Source organism: Bactrocera dorsalis, chromosome 4 (genome assembly GCF_023373825.1).
Source record: "Bactrocera dorsalis isolate Fly_Bdor chromosome 4, ASM2337382v1, whole genome shotgun sequence".
NCBI lineage: Eukaryota > Metazoa > Arthropoda > Insecta > Diptera > Tephritidae > Bactrocera > Bactrocera dorsalis.
In genome coordinates, this window is record NC_064306.1 from 30,556,218 (window position 1) to 30,576,897 (window position 20,680).

Genomic DNA, 20,680 nt, shown 5'->3' on the forward strand with positions numbered 1-20,680 from the left:
GGTAAACTTTTTTTCAAAATAATAAACTTTGTCGCAGAAATTTTTATAGTTTGAAAAGCGAACTTTCTGCATATGTGATGGTTATTTTTGAGAAACGAAAATTAGTTGGTGAAAATTTAGTCTGAATGAAAAAATGAAAGTTCCTATGTAAAATGTATACGAACCTAAAAAAAAATAGCGACTCCTTAGAGCTACAGCGCCTAGCTTTAGAGAGGATTTTTTGTTTGTCAATCACTAACATTTGAGGGGGAAGAGTTGAAAACAAAATCAAAAAAAAAAAAAAAATTTTAAGCACCCTAGGATACATGTATAGGATCGCCATTTAAGCTTGCTCTCACAGTCTGCTATAGTGCACATACTTATGATAAATTGATATACATATGTGTGTTTATAATTTTTCACAACTACAAACTACCGTTAGAAATAATAAATAGACCTGCAACTAATTGCACCTTACATTACCCTCTAGTAATGCAACATTCAACACTTTCCTTTTTTGTTTTGATAGCTTTACAGTATTTTTACAATGTTTCATGACATTTGCCAAGAAGTTGATAGTTTTTCTATGTTGTTTTTTCTTAATGCTTAAAATAGTATAGTTTTTGAGTAGAGCAGTTTAAATAGGTATTTTTTGTATTGTATGCTGTTCGTTTTGTACATTCAAAAGATTTGTCTTTGTTTATGCTTTTTTTGTTTAAATCAAAAATAACAAAAATTAATTAAAGTGGCAATTGATAGAATTTTTGTAACCGGCCCGCTGGCATAAGCTTGGTAACGGGCATGTTTACTCCCTTATTTACCTTAAAACTGCATACATATGTATGTATGTACTTTTGTAGAGAGGTTACTTGAGTGCATGATACGAGTACGGTTTTGGATTATTTTATGTTGTTTCGAGGATATGCCAAGTGTTTTGCCAACGATATATACGTACATGTACGCAGTAGTTGCTCCAACAACGCCATCTTCACCTTCAATTCATCCGGCAAATGCCGCTCCTAGTCTCTGCTTATGGCACTCTTATGTCGCTATTGAGCGAAGATGGTGCTTCGTCGGGACTGGGTGAATCGTCGCCGTGTGGACGTATGCGAACTACGGCACGCCTAGTATCCTCATCACGCTGTGGCATATACAGACCGGATGGGCCAGAATAGCAGGTTGTATTGTTGCCGGATAGGCGCAACTTTTCCGTTTCACCATTTGTGCTTTCAGTGAACAGTTGACCCAGATTGAGTTGCGGTATATCATAGAAGATCGTCAGCACAAACATCATTGCAATGAGACCTATGGAGTGTGTGAAATTTATAATACATATTTATGAGCATGTAAATATTTATATATGTAATTGTTTACGCACCACAAATCAAATAACCGCTTATAAATATTTTGTACATGGAACGATTGCCAATGGTCACACCCTCGCCAGGTATATAATCACCTAAGCCAATAGTTGTCAATGAGATGAAACAATAGTAGAAAGCGTCCAAAGCACCCCAGGCTGGTTCAATATAAGCAAAAACTGCGGTTGGTATTGCAAAGAATAAGACGATAACAAGCGTAGCTGGAATAAGAAAATCGACACTCAATTACAGGTCTGCCCAGCAAATTAAAATATTACACTCCACCGCCAGCCGCACTTACCCACAATGCTTAGATGCAGTAGTCGTATATTGAAGGGCTGATAGAGATGACCCAATTTTGAATTCAAAGTGCCCAACAACCAGCTGGCAGGCACCAACAGCCGCTCCACCATCGCACTCAATAGCACCAACGTGAGTGGTATACCAATGGCCGCATAAATTATGCAAAATATTTTCCCCGTTTGGCTAAGTGGCGTTACATGGCCATATCCTGCGCACAGGTAAAATATTTTGAATATAACAACAAGTACATTATAATATATATGTATAGATACATACATACATAATAATTGCATTTTATAGACACATAAATATATTAAACAAGTACAAAGGTGTGTGTGTGTAGACAAGTGTAATGCCGCTTACCGATTGTTGTTATCACGGTGCTTGAAAAGAAGAATGCCTGACCAAAGCTCCAGTTCATTTCATTTGTTGCATTGCGTAACGGTGATATGCCTCGATCGTTGGCTGTTATCACGGCTTTGAGAAACTCTTCGAGGTCTTCATCTACATACAAGCAATATATATGAAATATTTTAATCAATATTGTTTATATTAATTGAAAATATAAATTTTCATTTGAAATAGCATGAATCGGAGAATTTAATACAGGGTGGTTAATGGTATATCGTGTCTTTTAAAGGAAGAGACTGTTGCAAATTTATCGTTGATGGTTCGAGGTGGAATCTTTAAACTTTTTTATATTCAGTAACTAATTTTCAGATATAACAATAGCTCTAATGATATTGCTGCCAAATTTGGTAGTCTACATGTATATACTCGTATAACAAGAAAAAGGATTAACTTTTCATCGAAGCTATATTAACCTTCACAAATACAAAAGCTTCCTTACAATAACTCTGATCGGTCTATAGTGATCCCCTCAAAGCTAATGCAACTGTGTAAGTTGACGTTGAACAACACCAAAAGCTCCGTCGTCAATACCAAGCGAGGTTTGAAACAAGGAGGCTCCCTATTGTGTGACTTCTTCTATCTATTGCTCGACAAAATAATACGAGATATAGAGCTAAATAAACGAAGTACAATCCTCTATAAGAGTGTGCAGCTGCTGGCGTATGCCGATGATATTATTATAGTTGGCCTATTGGCTGACACGTCAAGTCGGAGATATTTTCGTCTACCATGGAACCAACATCAACACCAACAACAATTTCTACCTTGAAATCCAACGCAGAGTCACTCTTGTCAACAGGTGTTGCCTTGTACACCTGCTTTATGGTGCGGAACCAAGAACAATGACATAATCTGATGAGTCGGCCTTAAGGGTGTTCGAAAGAAAGATTCTTTGCGCATTGGCGACCGCGAACACCGCACTCGATGGAAGGACGAGCTGTAAAAGATGTACGGTAACAATGACATAGATCAACGAAACAAGAGGCAGCGGCTGCGTCATGTTTTTCAGATGGAATAAGGTTTTCAATTCAGTACCCGTCGGTGGAAGCTGAAGAGCAACTTCATTCAGTTGCAAAGATCAGATAGAGAAGGATCTGTCTGCCCTTGGTATCTCGAATTGGCGCCAAAACGCAAAAAGAAGAAACGACTGGCACACTATTGTTAACTCGCCTATAACCGCTTAAGCGGTGTCGACGTCAGTAAGGAAGAAAAAAATATGCTATAGTGACTCGATCTGAAGAGATTGCAGCGTTAACTTAGGCAATAATCAGTTTGTATTTCAGCGATATGTTACAGTGTTCCGATCTCGACCATTTCTTCGGAAACTGTAGTGGTGCGATATCGGCGGTTCCGAAAAATTAGCATATTCTTGGTGAGAAATGGACGAATGGAAAAGTGGATATCTCAAAAATTTAGCTCTTAGTGCAGATCATTACTAAATATACTTTATAGACCCTCTGACGCTTTCTTTTGAGTGTTTAAACATCGTGACAAACTTTATATACTTTGCTCACGATTTAAAAATGAAGGTTTGTCTGTATGTCCATGTCATGTTATGTCAATCGTAAACTATGCATTTCATCAAGTAATATTCTTTAACAAAGTTGTTATGTATGAGCCAAAGAAGACTTCTAAGTTGATATCATCAATTTTTGACTGATGAACAAAATCAATGAATTGCCTCAAAAGGAATTGAACATTTATGTAATGTCTTATTTTTTGATCTATTATTCTGGTATCAAATCATACAGTTTCTACAGGGTATGTATACTTGGAAAATTATTGTAAGTGAGCAGTAACTACAAACTCTCTTTAACTACAAACATACTCGTCATTCTTTGGGAGTTGAGCTTCCCCTTCCCCAAATAGGAATATGCACAAGACAAATAATTTCACATAAATAAAATTTACCCAATATTTGTGGATACTTCAGCAGGAATTCGTTGCGTTGTTGACGCACAGCGCTACGCAATGACTCCTCCATCGGCGTTTCGGCAATTTGAAAGCAAACACTACCGATTGCTAAGTACACACAATAAAAGAGTGCGAAGCAAAGTAAACGCATATTTTCCTTGCGCATATAGAAGTTACCGCACTTTTTGGCAACTCCACCACCATACATAGTAGCATAGGACTCGTGGTTCAGGTTGGCATAACTTTGCGTACGTGAGGGACCTGGCAACAACACGATGGAGCCAAGGCTAATGCCATTATTGAGACTGAGCGTAGATTGATTGTGTGAAGCATGCGACGTTGATTGCTGTTGGGACAGGCTGCTTAAAGGTGCTGGCAGCGTGTTGGCATTTTTCGGTGGCGTTACATTTAATGCCGTATCTGAGATTGAGAATATGCGATTAGTTTGCTGCTTTTGTTGACCAAACTGCGTTGGCGTCGCTGCCCATGTTGTTTGACCCTCAGCGCGCACAAGGACGTTCGGCAGATATTCCTCTAATGATTGATTGTACTTGTCCAGATCCTCGTAGCCATTGCGGCGGCGAAATGCTGTCGTAGGCAACATCACACATTCATGTGCTGCGCGGCGCGGTGCGAGACACTAGGTAAAGCAGTGAAAGCACGTGCCACGCCAATATAAACAGTACTTAAACGATTTAACACTTTATTGACGCGCTCTTTTTTCCTACACTACCTTCGCTCATAAGCGTATTTGCAGAAGTGCTGTGAAGTGTGCTCCTTCGTCTAAGTAAGTGAGTTTAGTTAGTTACACATTACTTGACAGCAGTGGGTGCGATTTATGTTTTACCGTTGCGCAAAATCACATCAATGTCACTTCTTTCAAAAATTCGATTTACACACGTTCGCGCAGTTTTCATGAAAAATGATTTGCATTGTTGGAAAACGCCATGCGCCCTATATATATGTTTGTATATGCGTTCACCACTTTTAAATTGTGATTCTTAACTTGCGATCTGCTTGTTAATCAAGCTCAGCAGTCGTTCACTCATCAACTGAATTCTTAAATCTGAGATTTGAAACATGAGCTGATTACTTTAATTGCAAATGCATTCATACATACATACATACATACATACATACATACATATCTACATGCATAAATATGTATATAAATACAAAATTTTGCTGCGCATAGCACTTTGTCGCTTTATTTATAAGCTCGGAAGCAGTACATGCATCCATACATACGTATGTACATACTATATGTCAATATATTCTAATATGTATACGTGTAGCATTATCTATGAGATGAGTGAAGATGCCTTAATTGTTGCTTGCCGTTTGAATCATATCAATTTACTCTTCTTTAGATAATATAAATTTGAACTCATAAACATTTCATATTTATATCTCCTTTAAAAAAGTAACGGGTGATCCAAGTAGAGATACTTTTATCAATTGCCTTTTTTTGGCAGATGAGTCGTGTCAAGCTGTCATGTTATTTTAGTTCAGCATTGTTTGGCATTTCATAATGGAAAGTCTTACGTCTGAACAACGTTTACAAATCGTTCAACTTTCTTACGAAAATTCACGTTGTGCAAAGAATGTGTTTCGCGCACTTCGCTCAACTTATGGTCGGCATAATCGGCCTACTGAGCGTACTATTCGCAACATTATCACCCATGTTGAGACCCAACTTCATTATTGAATAATATTCGACCGAATAGACCACGGCCAGAACGCAGTGATGAGAATATAGCAGCCATAGCTGGGAGTGTACACAAAGACCGTGGAGAGTCGATTCGGCGCCATTCGCAGCAACTCAGACTGACGTTTGGAACGACTTGGCGCATTTTACGTCAAAATCGACCTTCTCAAGCGACATCGCTTCCCTCCATGAGCCCTCGAAAAGTTCCAATAAGATCCGACGTTTTCAAGCTACATTTTGTTCAGTGATGAGGCTCCTTTCTGGCTCAACGGGTACGTAAGGAAGAAAAATTGCCACATTAGGAACGAAGAGCAAGCTGAAAAGATTCAAGAGCTGCCATTTCAGCCAGGAAAAACAACGGTCTGGTATGGTTCGTGGGCCGGTGGAATTATCGCTTCATATTTTTTCAAAAAGATGCCGGTGAGAACGCAACCTTCAATGGCGATCGTTATCGCGCCATGATAACCGGCTATGTAATGGTTGAAATTGAAGCTCGTGATCTCAGCGATATTTTGTTTCAAGAAGACGGAGCCACTTCCCGCATATCGCATCACGTTTTGGCCCGGTAGATTGGGCATCAAGACTATGTGACATCACACCGTAAGATTTTCCTGTGGGGATGTGTAAGGCGTAAAGTCTATACGAATAATCCCGCTTCGATTCAGGCCCTGTAGCAAAACATAACGCATATCATGCGCCAGTGACTAATCGAAATGCTCGAACAAGTCATCGAAAATTGGACTCAACGAATGGACCATCTTAGACGTTGCCGCGGCCACCATTTGAAGAAAGAACAACAAATAAATTCCCTAATAAATTTGAAGTTTCTGTGTTTTATCTTCAAGTAGGCAACTTCGAAATGGTTCACCCTTTATTTAAGGAAAGGCTGATTTCAGGTGGAATAGAACAATATTGAAGTGGTAAGTAAATTTTAAAGTTTATGAGTTCAGTATTTAAAATTCTCAAAATATGACTTTTTCTATTAGTTAACATAACTTTCAACTGATAATATCCGCAATTGGAAGAGTATTGGACAATGTGCAACTAAAGAGGGACTTCCTTCTATGGCAAAAATATTTATCATAATACCATCTGATCGAAAACGAACTTAATTCACATATGTTTGAGTGGCACAAAGTATTAAGTGAACCCACCTCTGTCAATGACAATATCATCGAAAAAGTTGAAGACATACGATGCGTGAAAATTGTCGGATTCTCAGAAATATAGCACATTTTGGGTATGCAACGTGTCAATGCTAGACTCGTACCAGGTTTTATCTTTAGCAAAAACATCGTCGATTTGGTCGCATAAGAGATGATTGACTCAGACAGTTGGGACATAATTTTTTTCAATGAATAGAGGAGCAAATACATAGCAATTGTATTACTAACACTCGAGTAACTCACGGACTGGAGATGCTTAAAACTAGTATTTTCGAAATAATCAATTATGTCAAATATAGGCACGGATTTGTTTAGTAGGTATTTATTAAGACTTTATACGAAATGCAAATTTGATATTTTAGTTATTATTTGTTTTACAATTATTATTTGGTTTCCTTTTTTAGAAATGTTATAAAGTTTTCAACTAAAATACCAACAAAACCTAGTCCGAAAATATGACGACTAAGTCTATAATAAAAGTTACGGTGAAAAAATCGCCGCCGGCGAAAAACTAAATTGATGTTGTTTTTATATGTAATACCACCTCAAGTTGTGGAAATGAGCTAAATAAACATAAGCTAACCACGACTTTAATATACATATTTTATAGAAACAAGAAAAATGTTAGCTTCGGCTGCACAAAAGTTGCAATATCCTTATAGCAATTATATGCATAACTCAGTCCGAAAACCTGACCGGCCTTTGGTTTGCATCCAACGACGTACGTTGTTTGATATAAAGAGTCTTCAAGTTGAGTTAAGGTTACTTAACATAAAAAATATCTTTTATGAAGACCTTTATCTTGATTTTGATCTCAGTTTAATGGCAGCAAATTAGCAGCATCGATATTTCAAAAGCTGAGTGACTAGTTTGCGTATAAAAACGGATAGACAGGCACATGCTCCCCTCGTTGAGGTAATAAAATTCTTCGGGTAAATGATATTTCAAAAAATATATATTTTGTTAAGTTGGTAGGACTGCCCTTAATTACTATGCCGAATATGAGCACAGTTTGCTTACAACAGCTGCTTAAGCCGGTATACCTCAGTAGAATTTGTCTCAAATTTTGTATTTTTAACCAAATTTTGTGTACGGAATCGTTGCGAATGTTGAAAAAGGCTTTCGGTGATTCAGTTTTATCAAAAACACAAAGCCTTCAGCGACGGTCGAGAGATCGTTTAAGACATGCCTCGTTCTTCAAATGATGAAATTTAAAAAACTGAAAGATATTGTGCTTAAAAATCTGCCAGCAGGTGTTAGAGAGATACCAAGAGTGCTCAACATCTCTTGCATGATTTTGGTGGATATTTTGGGTACTAAACGCTTTTTGCTCGACTTGTTCCTATAAAGCTGATTTTTTTCAAAAAAGAGTATAGTAAAGTAAACAGGTCTCTTTGGACATGCCTGATCGAGAGAACTCCGATACCACGTTCATGGAGACGTTACGTTACGTTTGTATAACTGCCAATGAGATATGAATTTATGAGTTTGGCATGGAAAGAAGTCAACAATCATCGGAATGAAATTAGTTTTCAATCGATTGAAGAAATGAAACAAAATTCTTAAGAGTAAAGGCCATCCTAAAAAGCGCTTATGAAAAGTGTTTCCAGGACTGGAAAAATCGTTGGTATAAGAGTATTACATTAAGTGGGAATTACTTTCAAGGCGATAAAATAAATATTTACGACTATCATCAGTACATAAAAAGTTTCAAAAGTTGTCTATACTTAAAAACATTCAAAAACTGTAAGTAAAAAATTGGCAGAATTGACAAAAGCCTTTAATGTGGTTGCTGTAGCGGTAGAAAATATTCCTTGAATAGGAGGAATTTGAGGTATCTTGCTGAGTTAACAACAGTTCTCGGAAAAAAGTGCTTAAATATAATGGCTTGCGGGTGCGTATGAGTAATATATGAAGATGAAACACCAAATCTTCCAACAAACCCACAAAATCATAAAATGTCAACGTATTGAATCCCTTCTTTCATTTGATTCAGTTGCATATACCATTTTTAAAAATAATACGGATTTTTTAAAATTGAGTTCAGCTACTATAGTATTGTCAACTGATTTATTCTACTTGAGGGCGCATATTTTACGAAGAAAGAAGCGGGCTTTATTAAAGGTGTATTGAGTTTCAAAAGATTTAAATATGGGTTAAAATGTTGTTATAATTTAGGAAATAACTCGCTTTCTGTAATATCTCAATGCTAGTGTTGATACTGCTTCATAGATAATTGGATTCTCTAAAGTTTCACAAGCTCGATTTTTTAGGAACGACTTTTCTTTTTTTTCTTACAGCATGTTTAGTTGTGACATCGATTACAAGTCATAAGCTTATTTTAAATCTCTTTAAAACCTGTCGAAAGTGTAGGCTGAGCTGGTAGCTGGATTACAATTCGATCGAACGTTGAAAAACCTACTTAAAGAACTTATCGTCTTAATTGATAATTGGAAATAAAACATTTTCTCCCAGCGAACAAAAGTCTTGTGGTACTTAATAACTGTCTAACTTTATCATCCTGAATTGAATACTGATCAAAATGACAAAAGCATATCAAGCTTAGCATCCAAGCTTAGCAAGCAATGAACAGTTGTATTAAAGCATACCAAATGTTTAACTTAAAAGTTTACCTCCGAGAGGTTTAGGTTATAATAAAAATCTCACTTACCATTTAAGCAAGCATTATTTTGTAGAAACTGATTTCGTAGACTTTGCACACGCTTCGAAATGGTGTCGATCTTTGGTGCTTCTATCGCTGAAAACATCGCCGCTCCCAGGACTAAAAATAAAATATATCCACCACATAGCAGAAGAAATCTGCACTTGCCATTTTTGTTGTTGTTTGAGGAGTTCGCACCGGATTTGGCGCTGACAGGAAAGGCGCCTAAAAGCATGCTGTGAAAAATATAAAATATTAATTTATAGAAATGTTTCGAAAGCAGCGCTGTATGTAAAAAGGTTAGAATAGCATAGAATATAATATTATAGTATATATTAGGAAAAAAATTGATCAATTTCCAGAGCAGTGCAATATCTGCAATTTTTTACAGTAGTAATGCATATAAAATTGTTAAATAATATTGCATACCATATGCTGTGACGTTCTCTGACACTTCAAGTGCCAGTTCCACAAAATACAAATGCTCATATATAGTTATATCATGTCAAACTAATGGCATTTGTTTCTAAAACTAACAAACAGCGGCGATATGTCATGTATTTACGTAGGCTCATAAAAATATAACTGTAATAAAATGAAAGGTTTTCCAACTAATGACCGCATATATAATACATATATACAAACATACTGTATTCACACCATTTCTCTCTTCAATCATCTGAATAGAAAGTGTAATTAATAGATTGATAAATATCATATACACACATCATTTCTAAAAATATCGTGGCTTTGATTAAATTTTTTTTGGGTACTGCATATTAATTCATTTGAAATTGATTTTTAATAACACAGATGCATTTTGATGTGAATATATGAGTTGAGAGGACCAGAGTGGAGACACGATGGAGATATTAGAATATATTTCAAAATTCGAGAATTTTATGAAAATTTATTTGAGAAAACACAAAAATACTATTAAGTAAAATATTGCGTAATGAAAATTGTTGTGCTTATATTCAGTAAATAAAAAAATATTCAAAGGAATGACGTTACAGTAACTAGAGGTTCTAGCAGAGGTCGCACCAGGCAGGAGAAGCTACGAACGAATTCTAATATAAATAAGCTTCTCTTAAAGTGCATCATACGAAGTTCTGAAGTATCTGAAAACTTTAAATCTCTATTTACTCGATGATATCAAGTTGAACTACATATATAAAAGTGAGGTTAGACTAAGTCTAGTCGCCATCAGAGATATGTAAATAAGACAATTATATACATACATTTACATATATTATGACAAAAAAGTGGCCGGAAATTGTAAATAAAACGCAAAATATTTAATTATCCATTATATTTTTTTTTCAAAGGATTTTTTTAGTCCTCGAAACAATTTTCATAACATTGGGATGGCCTTCAGCTCCTTCAGCGAATTTGTTTTAACTCTTCGGTCGACTGAAAACGGTTTCCGATGATTGTTGACTTGTTTGCTGGTCAACACATAAACCCATGACTCACCGGCAGTTATAATGCTGCCCATGAATATGGGATCGGAATACGCACGATCAAGCTTGTGCAGTCGAGCAAGAACGCGTTTCATATCCAAAATATACACCAAAGTTATTCGAATGGACTCACGAATGATATTGAGTTCTGTTGCCATTTTTCTAACACTTGTCTGATGATTTCAAGCATCATATCCTTTACTTTTTTAATATTTTCATTAGTTGAAGAGGTTGAAGGTCGTGCAGGAGAAGGCATGTCTTCAACGATCTCTTGACCGTCGTTAAAGGCTTTGTACCACTCATAAGCTTGTTTATATGAATCACTGTAAGATATTTTTCGACGTAATAATAACAATAACAATAACATTAGACTGATATACTAGTATGGGCAACAAATAATAAGACTTCGTTCAAAATTTAAATAATACTGTGCCCAAAAAATAAGGTGACATTTGAATTTAAACTGCGCGCGCCGAAGGATTTGGAGAATTTTTTTTTAGGTTGGTAGTACTGTCAGTCAAATTTCATGTCAAAATATTCATTAGTGTTTGAGATACGTGTCGTTTTGTGAGCTGCTAAAAGTGAGTTTTTCGTTTTTTGCGATGTCGAAATTTGTTGAGCAAAGAATTTGCATTAAATTTTGTTTACGGAATCAATTTTCTGCTGCGGATACGTTGAGGATGGTGCAGAAAGCCTTTGGTGATGAGGCTATGTCTAAAAAAATGTTTGCAAGTGGTATAGTGAGTTCCAAGCCGGCCGTGAACGTGTCGAAGACGAAGAGCGTCCAGGGCGACCATCAACCTCAACCGACGAAGCTCACGTTCAACAAATCAAAGATTTGGTGTTGAAAAACCGTCGATTAACAATTAGAGACCTTGCTGATGAAGTTGGCATATCGAAAGGCTCAGCCAATACCATTTTGAAGGATGTTTTGGGCATCAAGCGCGTCAAATCTCGACTGGTACCGAAAACATTGAATTTTTTGGAAAAAAGACGTCGCGTTGAAGTGTGTGAAACGATGCTTTCCGACTACCAGGGTGTCATGAAATGCATTATAACTGGCGATGAGACTTGGATCTATGCTTACGACCCCGAAACAACCGATCAATCGAGCGAATATCGTGCCAAAAGAGAGCCGAGACCAAAAAAATCGCGCCAAAGTCGCTCAAAAATCAAGGTCATGTTGACTGTTTTCTTCGATTATCGTGGTGTTGTGCATTATGAATTCCTTCCAACCGGTCAAACAGTCAACAAGGAATATTATTTGAACGTTATGCGTCGTTTGCGTAACGCTATCCGCCTAAAAAGGCCGGAATTGTGGAAAGACAATTCTTGGTTTTTGCACCATCCCATACTGCCCTCGTAATTCGTGATCATTTCGCCAAAAACTCAACCCATATCGTTCCGCAACCACCGTATTCACCTGATCTGGCGCCGTGCGACTTCTGGCTGTTCACCAAGCTCAAAAGACCGCTCCGGGGACACCGTTTTTATACGATAGAGGAGATTCAAGCCGCAGCGAAGACGGAACTGAAGGCCATCCCGGAAAGTGACTACAACCAGTGTTTCGAAGATTGGAAAATCCGTTGGCATAAGTGCATTGCATTGGGAGGGGATTACTTTGACACAAGCGTTAACTCGACGCTATTTTTCAGAAAAATGTAATGATTTTGGAACTAATCGTGCTTTCACTTTTCTTAGACCCAATTGATCTTTCAAAATGGTTTTCACCGAAGGCCTTTTTCAACATTCTGAACATTTCGGCACCAGAAATTTGATTCCGCGCACAAAATTTAATAGAACTTCTTTGTTGAATAATTTCACTCATCATAAAAATCGCCGAATGCACTTTTTGTACTTCAGAAAGGCAAGCGTATACTAAACACCAATGAATATTTTGGATGTCACTGATAATCATACTAACAAAAAAAATATTTTTTCGAATAGGGTTTCGCACGAAATTTAAATTAAATACTCTTACTATGTTTTACTCATAATAGTATCTACTTACTTGGGACTGTTCTCCTAGAAATTAGCTAATTCCTATTGCAAACACACCCCATATTATAAAAAATATATAGCGTATATTAAATAAAAATAATAATGTTATATATATGTATATGCATTAGCTAAAGTGCTTATTTATATGCATTTGTATAAAAAAAGGTATACATAAGTACACAAACTTCTACCTACAGGCGATAACTATTTAAGTATTCGCGTGGGGCCATGTAAATACTGGCTAATGGTAAACACATCAAAATATACTTGTGTACAAATATTTATACACACTTTTATTGGCATTTAGAAATGCATCCTACTACTTTTGACTTTCGTGAGTACATTACTGCAGTATACGCTAGCAATTGGCTTATGCCACTCAAATCGCGCATAAAAGTATGTATGTACATACACATATATGTATATAAGTTTATATGCATATGTATATGTTTATGTGTATGCAAGAAATTGCACCAATTGCATGCATTCACGCAAATGCACGCACCCAGCCCGCGGCGTTGTTCGCCTCACTTGCTATTTCTTTTTCTTCCTCAATGGACTTTAAAAACAACGCCCGCATAGAACTTGCTTCGCAGGGGATGGAAATGAACAGTGACGTCAAATGTGCCAGTTGCACTAAGTATGCAGTCACACCCACATACATACCTGGGTATATAAGTATAAATAAATGTGTGTACGCTTCATTTATGTACACTCTTATATCGATGTACATATGTATGTATGTAATATAAGCGCCAACTTTATCGTTGACACGCATAACTGCAGGCTGCACGCTCTATAGTGGGCTCTTAAATTTTTCGTAAAGTGCCAATGATAAAAAACAGAGGTTGACATGTGTGCAAGTTTATTATTTTCAAGTGTTTTAGAATTTTATGCGAAATCATAAAGATTAACAACACTACGTCGATGGTAAAATGAAAGTGTGGCAAATAAAACGTATCCTTATTTTTCTTAATTCTTGAAAATAAATCTTTTTTGATAAGCAAATGAAATAACGTTACTTTATGTAGATATGCCAAATTATAAATATTACATTGAACGAAGAAGTATATCCTAAACAAGGTACTTATATTAAGGTTGCCACGAAGTTTATAACACGCACCGAGTCGATCTATCCATCTGTCTGTCGGGCAGACATTTTAAGAATTTAATAAATATTTCATACAAGAAATGGATTTTGATCGATAAGTTTGTATGAAGGCGTCCTAAAATAAAACATTTTCGGTTTGGGCAATAATCTATACCAAATTTCGTGAACATATCTCGTCATAAAATAAGTTTTCCATATAAGAACATGATTTTGATTGTTCAGTTTGAATTGAAGCTATATCGGTGTTTCCGACAAATAATCAGCTTCTTGAGGAGAAAATTTTACATCGATATTGGTATGTTATTGGTATAACCTGGTAAACTAAAGACGACTAATAAATTGGGAACCCTCTATAACTTTAATTAGCGAGAAACAACTAATTAAAAAAAAGTTTCAAGACCGGAGCATATTCTTGTAAAACCCCAAAAGGTGATCTGGTGACTGATTTCGAATAGGAATTTCACGTCTGAAGAACAACAAATCGGCGGGGTCAATGAATTGCCGGCCGGGCTATTTGAATACGGCGGCGAAGAACTAATAAGAAGCATGCATCAGCTTCTTTGTAGAATATGGTGGGATGGAAGCATGCCCGATAATTAGAATTTAAGTGTGCTCTACCTAATCCACAAAAAGGGAGACTTCACAATCTACGCCAACTACCTCAGAAACGTATACAAGGTTCTATTGTGCGTATTGTGTAAAAGATTTAAGCCCACCGTCAACAAACTTATTGAACCTTATCAGTATGACTTTAGGTCTAGAAAGTCAACAACTGAACAGATATTCACCATGCGCCAAATCTTGGAAAAGTCCCGTGAAAAAACCACCGACACACACCACCTGATCATTGATTTTAAAGCTGCTTTTGCCAGCAGGAAAAAGAGCTGCCTTTACGCCGCTATGTCTAAAAGCTCTATCAGGATGATCAGGAAGGACCTTTCCGTTCGATACCAAACGAGGTTTCAGACAACTTCAATCTACCCCAAGAGAAAATAATTCGAGCTGCAGAGCTGAATACGGAAGGTACAATAAAAGTAAAAGGTACTATAAAAGTGTACAGCTGCTGGCGTACGCCGATGATATTGATATCATTGGTCTCAACAACTGCGCCGTTAGTTCTGCAGAATGAATAAAGAAGCGAAGCCTGGTTGTGAACGAGGACAAGATGAAATATCTCCTGCCATCAAACACACATTCGTCGCATTCGCGTCACTGTTGACAGTCATAACTTCGAAGTTGTAGATAATTTTGTCTATCTAAGAACAAAATAACTCTTGTCAACAGGTGCTACTTCGGACTGAGTAGGCAATTGAGAAGTAAACAAACTCAACGAACAAAAACCAAACTCTACAAGTCACCCATTATTCCCGTCCTGCTATTTAGTGTAGAGACATGGACGATGACAACATTTGACATCGACGTTACGAGTTTTCGAGAGAAAGTTTCTGTGGAAGATTTATGGTCTTCTGCGTATTGGCAACGGCGAATACTGCAGTCGATGGAACGATGAGTTGTGCGAGATATACGACTGCATTGACATAGTTCAGCGAATCAAGAAACGAAGTAAGCAGATGAAGAAGAAGATCTCCACTTCGTTGGAAAGATCTGGTGGAGAAAGATCTGATACATTTAGAATCTTCAATTGGCGCCAAGCAGCGAAAAGGAAGAACGACTGTCCCGCTGTTGTAAACTCGAATATTATCTGCGTCAATAAAGAAGAAGAAGACTGCTACAACTAACGAAACCTGAAGCCCTGACAGCCTAAGATTATAGAATTTCCGTTCAAAATGTTTTAATAATTGAGTTTGCTGTTGCTAAATATTTTTGTTTTTCGGCACTATACAAGTAGGTGGAAATTTTGCCACACGGATCTTACCAGAATTTATGGCAATTTTTTCAGCAAACCCAGAAATTAATTTTGTTTGGTAGAACTCAGTCGTACAGTTTTATGCGTCTCTATTGTTCAACTGAAAGAAGTTATATTGCAAATTTTCATATACTTATATAAAGTTCGCATACAATAAAGCTTTGAACTAGTTAGCGCATAAGTCGTCACGAACAAGGACGCATGTCAAATATAAGCTGCTGGCAACACGTCAATTTCGCTCACGTTTTATATAAGAGTATGTAGTAGTCAATTATTGTATGACCGCTTAATACTCTATTAATTTATTTCATACCAAAGAAGAAGAAGAAAGTATATGTATGTAGGTATGCTTGCAAGGCAGGGTGACTTATGCAGCGTGGACTTCATTACGTTGGGCGCTACGTGTGCTAAATTTGCTGTGTGACTGACTGATTGGCGTACGAGACGTCATTGTTGTTATTACTCATTCAAAACTCGGTTGCACGCACAAGCTATGACCAAATCCTTTAATTATTTATATGTAAATACATACCATACAAACATATATTTTTATACACGGTAATACAGAGGGTGTATCAAGCGATTTTTTTGTGTAAGTTTCTGGCTTAAAATACCAATACCTGCATAAATATATGTGCTTCCATTATATGTATGCACTTTGCGCTTTAAGACACAAATTGAAGATTGATGAGCTAATACTCATGGTGCCTACGTATGTGATACTCCCTCAGCGCCAAATTATAGTCATCAACTTGACGGTCACATGAATAATACACTTTCTGCCCATTATCCTTTGCCGCGCTTACTTAAGTGTACACGTATTCGCGTGGTTTGCCAATTTCCCCACTGGGTACACGACTCATTGGTGTCGTTTGCAATTGTTCGCACGACATTTTTGGCTCATGGATTATTCATGCAACTGGTAACACGTAGGTATGTAACACAATTGACATCTCACCTTGATGCCTACGTGCATACAGTAGCTAGCCATGTTATATAGCCAAATTAAATGTAGTTAACTCAAACGAAATATCATTATTTCATGCATGTTTACTCCTTTCGGAGTTGTATGCTTTGTGTAGTGTGGAGCACACTTATTGTGAAACTATAAAACAAAAATATATTTTTTTAACTCCGCTATTTTGTTAATTTAAAACTTTTTTGTATCGTAATTTTAAATATTTTCTAGCGTAAAATTTTGTAAGACCAATATCTCCTACAGACTTTTTTAATTTCACCCGAAGCGAAGACGAGAATCATTGCAGCATTGAAAGACCAGTTTTAGCACAACATGTAAGTAAAAAATATTTTTCAAATATGTACAAGTATATACAAATATACTCTTAAAAATTCAAAATATTTGATTTTTTAAATTCCAAAAAATTATTTTTTTTTTGAAGCTGTGCCTTTTAAGAGGGTTCGCTTTAACGGTAATTTTAATTGATGCTGCACAGCGAGGTAGTCACGTGGATCCTTATATTATTTTAATTCGTCCAAAAAAGCAATAAGATCTTAATTCTCTACCGACAAAAATGCATAGAACAACTGTGAGCTGCGTTAGCTGACGCAGTCGAACACGTGGTATTACAAAAACAACAAGTAAGGAAGGGCTAAGTTCGGGTGTCACCGAACATTTTATACTCTCGCATGATAAAGTGATAATCGAGATTTCATTATCCGTCATTTACATATTTTTTTATTTTGCTGTAAAATTAATTAGATTAGTAGTTCCTGAGATATGGTTTTTGGTCCATAAGTGGGCGACGCCACGCCCATTTCCAATTTTTAAAAAAAGCCTGGGTGCAGCTTCCTTCTGCCATTTCTTCCGTAAAATTTAAAACGCACTTTTAGTGATTTTCAACATAGCCTTTGTATGGGAGGTGGTTATTGTCCGATTTCTTCCATATTGAACTGTATATGGAAATGCCTGAAGGAAACGACTCTATAGAGTTTGGTTGACATAGCTATAGTAGTTTCCGAGATATGTACAAAAAACTTAGTAGGGGGCGGGACCACGCCCATTTTTCCAAAAAAATTACGTTCAAATATGCCCGTCTCTAATGCGATCCTTTGTGCCAAATTTCACTTTAATATCTTTATTTATGGCTTAGTTATGACACTTTATAGGTTTTCGGTTTTCGCCATTTTGTGGGCGTGGCAGTGGGCCGATTTTGCCCATCTTCGAACTTAACCTTCTTATGGAGTCAAGAAATACGTGTACCAAGTTTCATCATGATATCTCAATTTTTACTCAAGTTACAGCTTGCACGGACGGACGGACAGACAGACATTCGGATTTCAACTCTACTCGTCATATATAACCCTATATCTGACTTTTTTAGTTTTAGGACTTACAAACAACCGTTATGTGAACAAAACTATAATACTCTCCTTAGCAACTTTGTTGCGAGAGTATAAAAACATAATAGCGAATAATTTGGTATTCAGTTACTGCAGAGACATAAAAAATTTGCACCTACAAGGTCTGTCGCAAAAGAAACAGGACTGTTAAAAACAACAACAAAAAATTAATATTTTTCTCGCTTCGATACAGCGTTTAGCCCGGTCAATTAGCATTTCAAATGAGTGTTTAAGGTCATTTTTCGGAATGCTCTTGAGAATATCAGTCGTCGCCTTTTGGATAGCTGAAATGTCCTGAAACCAGTGTCCTTTCATGGGCAAATGAAGTTTTCCAAATAGGTAAAAATCACAGGGTGCCAGATCAGGTGAGTGATTAATGGTTAATATGGAGTTTTTTGTCAAAAAATCAGTGACAAGCGTCGACCGATGACACGGCGCATTATCGTGCAACAGGCGCCAGGACCCTGCCTCACGGTATTGTGGTCGAGCACGACGAATGCGTGACAAAAGACGCTTCATAACACCAAGGTAAAATACAGCATTAATCGTTTGGCCAGGTGGGACGAACTCTCGGTGTACAATACCCTCGGAATCGTAAAAACAAATCAGCATTGTCTTTATATGCTTTTATATGCATTTTGCGACCGATGACCAAAAGCTGCTGTCACTTTTTGATCGATAACATCGATTGTAGTTATCCAATTGTCTTAAAATTTTTACGAACCATATCCCCACCAATAGGTGGCGCCACCAGAAACAGTCATATTTAAACAGTTCTGTTTCTTTTGCGACAGACCTTGTATATACATATGAACACACGCCAAATAGTTTTCAGGCAACGCACACTTTGGTTACTTATACGCCCCAACAAACTTTGTATTATACATAATAAGCCCAGCAAAAAGAAGTCCATTATTTTTCCAATAAATGGCCTTAGTATTCGATATCTTGCAACTTAAGAAAACACGAAGAGAAAACGATAGTGGTGGAATCACGGTGCGCCTGCGCAAACGGTGGTCAAGCCAGGATTGACTGCTTAGTTTTGTTATGGGATTGGCAGGTAATCATTAAATATGAGCTGCTCCCCTACGGCCAAACTCTTAATTCGGATCTGCACTGACTACAAATGAGCCGTCTGTATAATGCAATCGCTCGGATTCACATGAGGCCCATTTGTTAAACACTTATATTCTTGTCGTGGCACTAAGTGATTACCAACTGTTCCTGATTATGGCGAATGATTTTGTTGATGAAAAAATCGCCTCAAGAGAAGCTTGTGAAAGTCAACTGTTCCACACTTCCCATTCTCAATTACTTGAGAATACACTGTTTTATATTCTTGCAACATGTTGCTACAGAGTATAACAGTTTAGTTCACCTAACGTTTATACATATCACTTAAAATTAAGCGAGATATATATAGAGTTATATATATATATATATATGATCAGGGCGACGAGACGAGTTGAAATCTGGGTGACTGTCTATCCGTCCGCGTAAGCTGTGAACTTTGAATGCGCCTTCCTTGGTAAAACAAATACGAGTTCGTAGATGGACGTAATCGAACCACTGCCATGCCCAGAAAACGCCATTAACCGGAACCTATTCGCTCACTCATATAACGGTACTATTAAAAACTACTTAAAGCGCGATAAATCAATAATTAAACACACCGGAGACATTAAATTTTACCCGCGAGATGGTATACCATGGCTTTAAAGCAGCCGGGTTATTTGGACGATGAGTTTTAGGATGCTTTTAGAGTACTCCACCTTATGACCAAAAATTGTCCAAATCCAATAAAAACTGTTCAAATCCTGAGGTGGCGCATATTTTTGACTTTTAGCGAAAATATTCGTCAATGTGTCAGATTTATAACTGAAATTCAGAGTGAATCCTTTCCTGATACTAGTATGCCTGTGTCCTACAAAAGGGTTAAATTGAGTCAATACCTCACTTAATCTCCATATACCTAATATAAATTTTCGAACTTTCGGGTGACTTTATACTGTATAATATCGGCCGATATACAAATGAGTTATCTAAATAAAATTGAAAAAGCGTGTTTTTCTAATAACGGTGGACATTCGTGCTTAGATTGAACAAAATCAGACGAAATCTCGCCCTAGACCTCTTATAACTAACAGACCTTCTGCATCTTAAGATACTTCCTGGCTTTAGTCATTGCAAGTGTCAAGAGTATGAAATGCTCGGTTATATCCGAACTTAGCTCTTCTTTACTTTGTTTAATTTATTCCCGGTGCCAGAAAGTTTGCATGGAGTTTACTTGGTCTGCGATTTGAAGAATAACAGCAGATCTCTCGAAAGAGGACCTCTTCTCAGTTTTAAAAAACCACTGCTGATTGATTTTAT

General features: G+C 37.0%; 1 protein-coding gene across 1 annotated transcript; it reads right to left on the reverse strand.

Moving 5' to 3' along the window:
- Positions 1 to 18: 18 nt before the first annotated feature.
- Positions 19 to 5,028, reverse strand: LOC105224226 (potassium channel subfamily K member 1). The gene is made up of 5 exons (XM_011202244.4): positions 3,966 to 5,028; positions 2,007 to 2,147; positions 1,642 to 1,851; positions 1,358 to 1,561; positions 19 to 1,284 (listed from the first exon to the last, which is right to left on the reverse strand). Exons 1-5 carry the CDS (start codon positions 4,570 to 4,572, stop codon positions 1,010 to 1,012), a joined length of 1,437 nt encoding a protein of 478 aa, XP_011200546.2. The 5' UTR covers positions 4,573 to 5,028; the 3' UTR covers positions 19 to 1,009.
- Between the last annotated feature and the right edge of the window lie 15,652 nt (positions 5,029 to 20,680).

Bases quoted from the DNA above. Each gene is read 5' to 3' on its own strand.
- LOC105224226 (XM_011202244.4), bottom strand. From the start codon at position 4,572: ATGTTGCCTACGACAGCATTTCGCCGCCGCAATGGCTACGAGGATCTG. The intron at 1,852-2,006 runs GTAAGCGGCATT...ACCTGTGCGCAG, and splicing joins CACCGTGATAACAACAATCG to GATATGGCCATGTAACGCCA. The intron at 1,562-1,641 runs GTAAGTGCGGCT...TTCTTATTCCAG, and splicing joins ACTGCATCTAAGCATTGTGG to CTACGCTTGTTATCGTCTTA.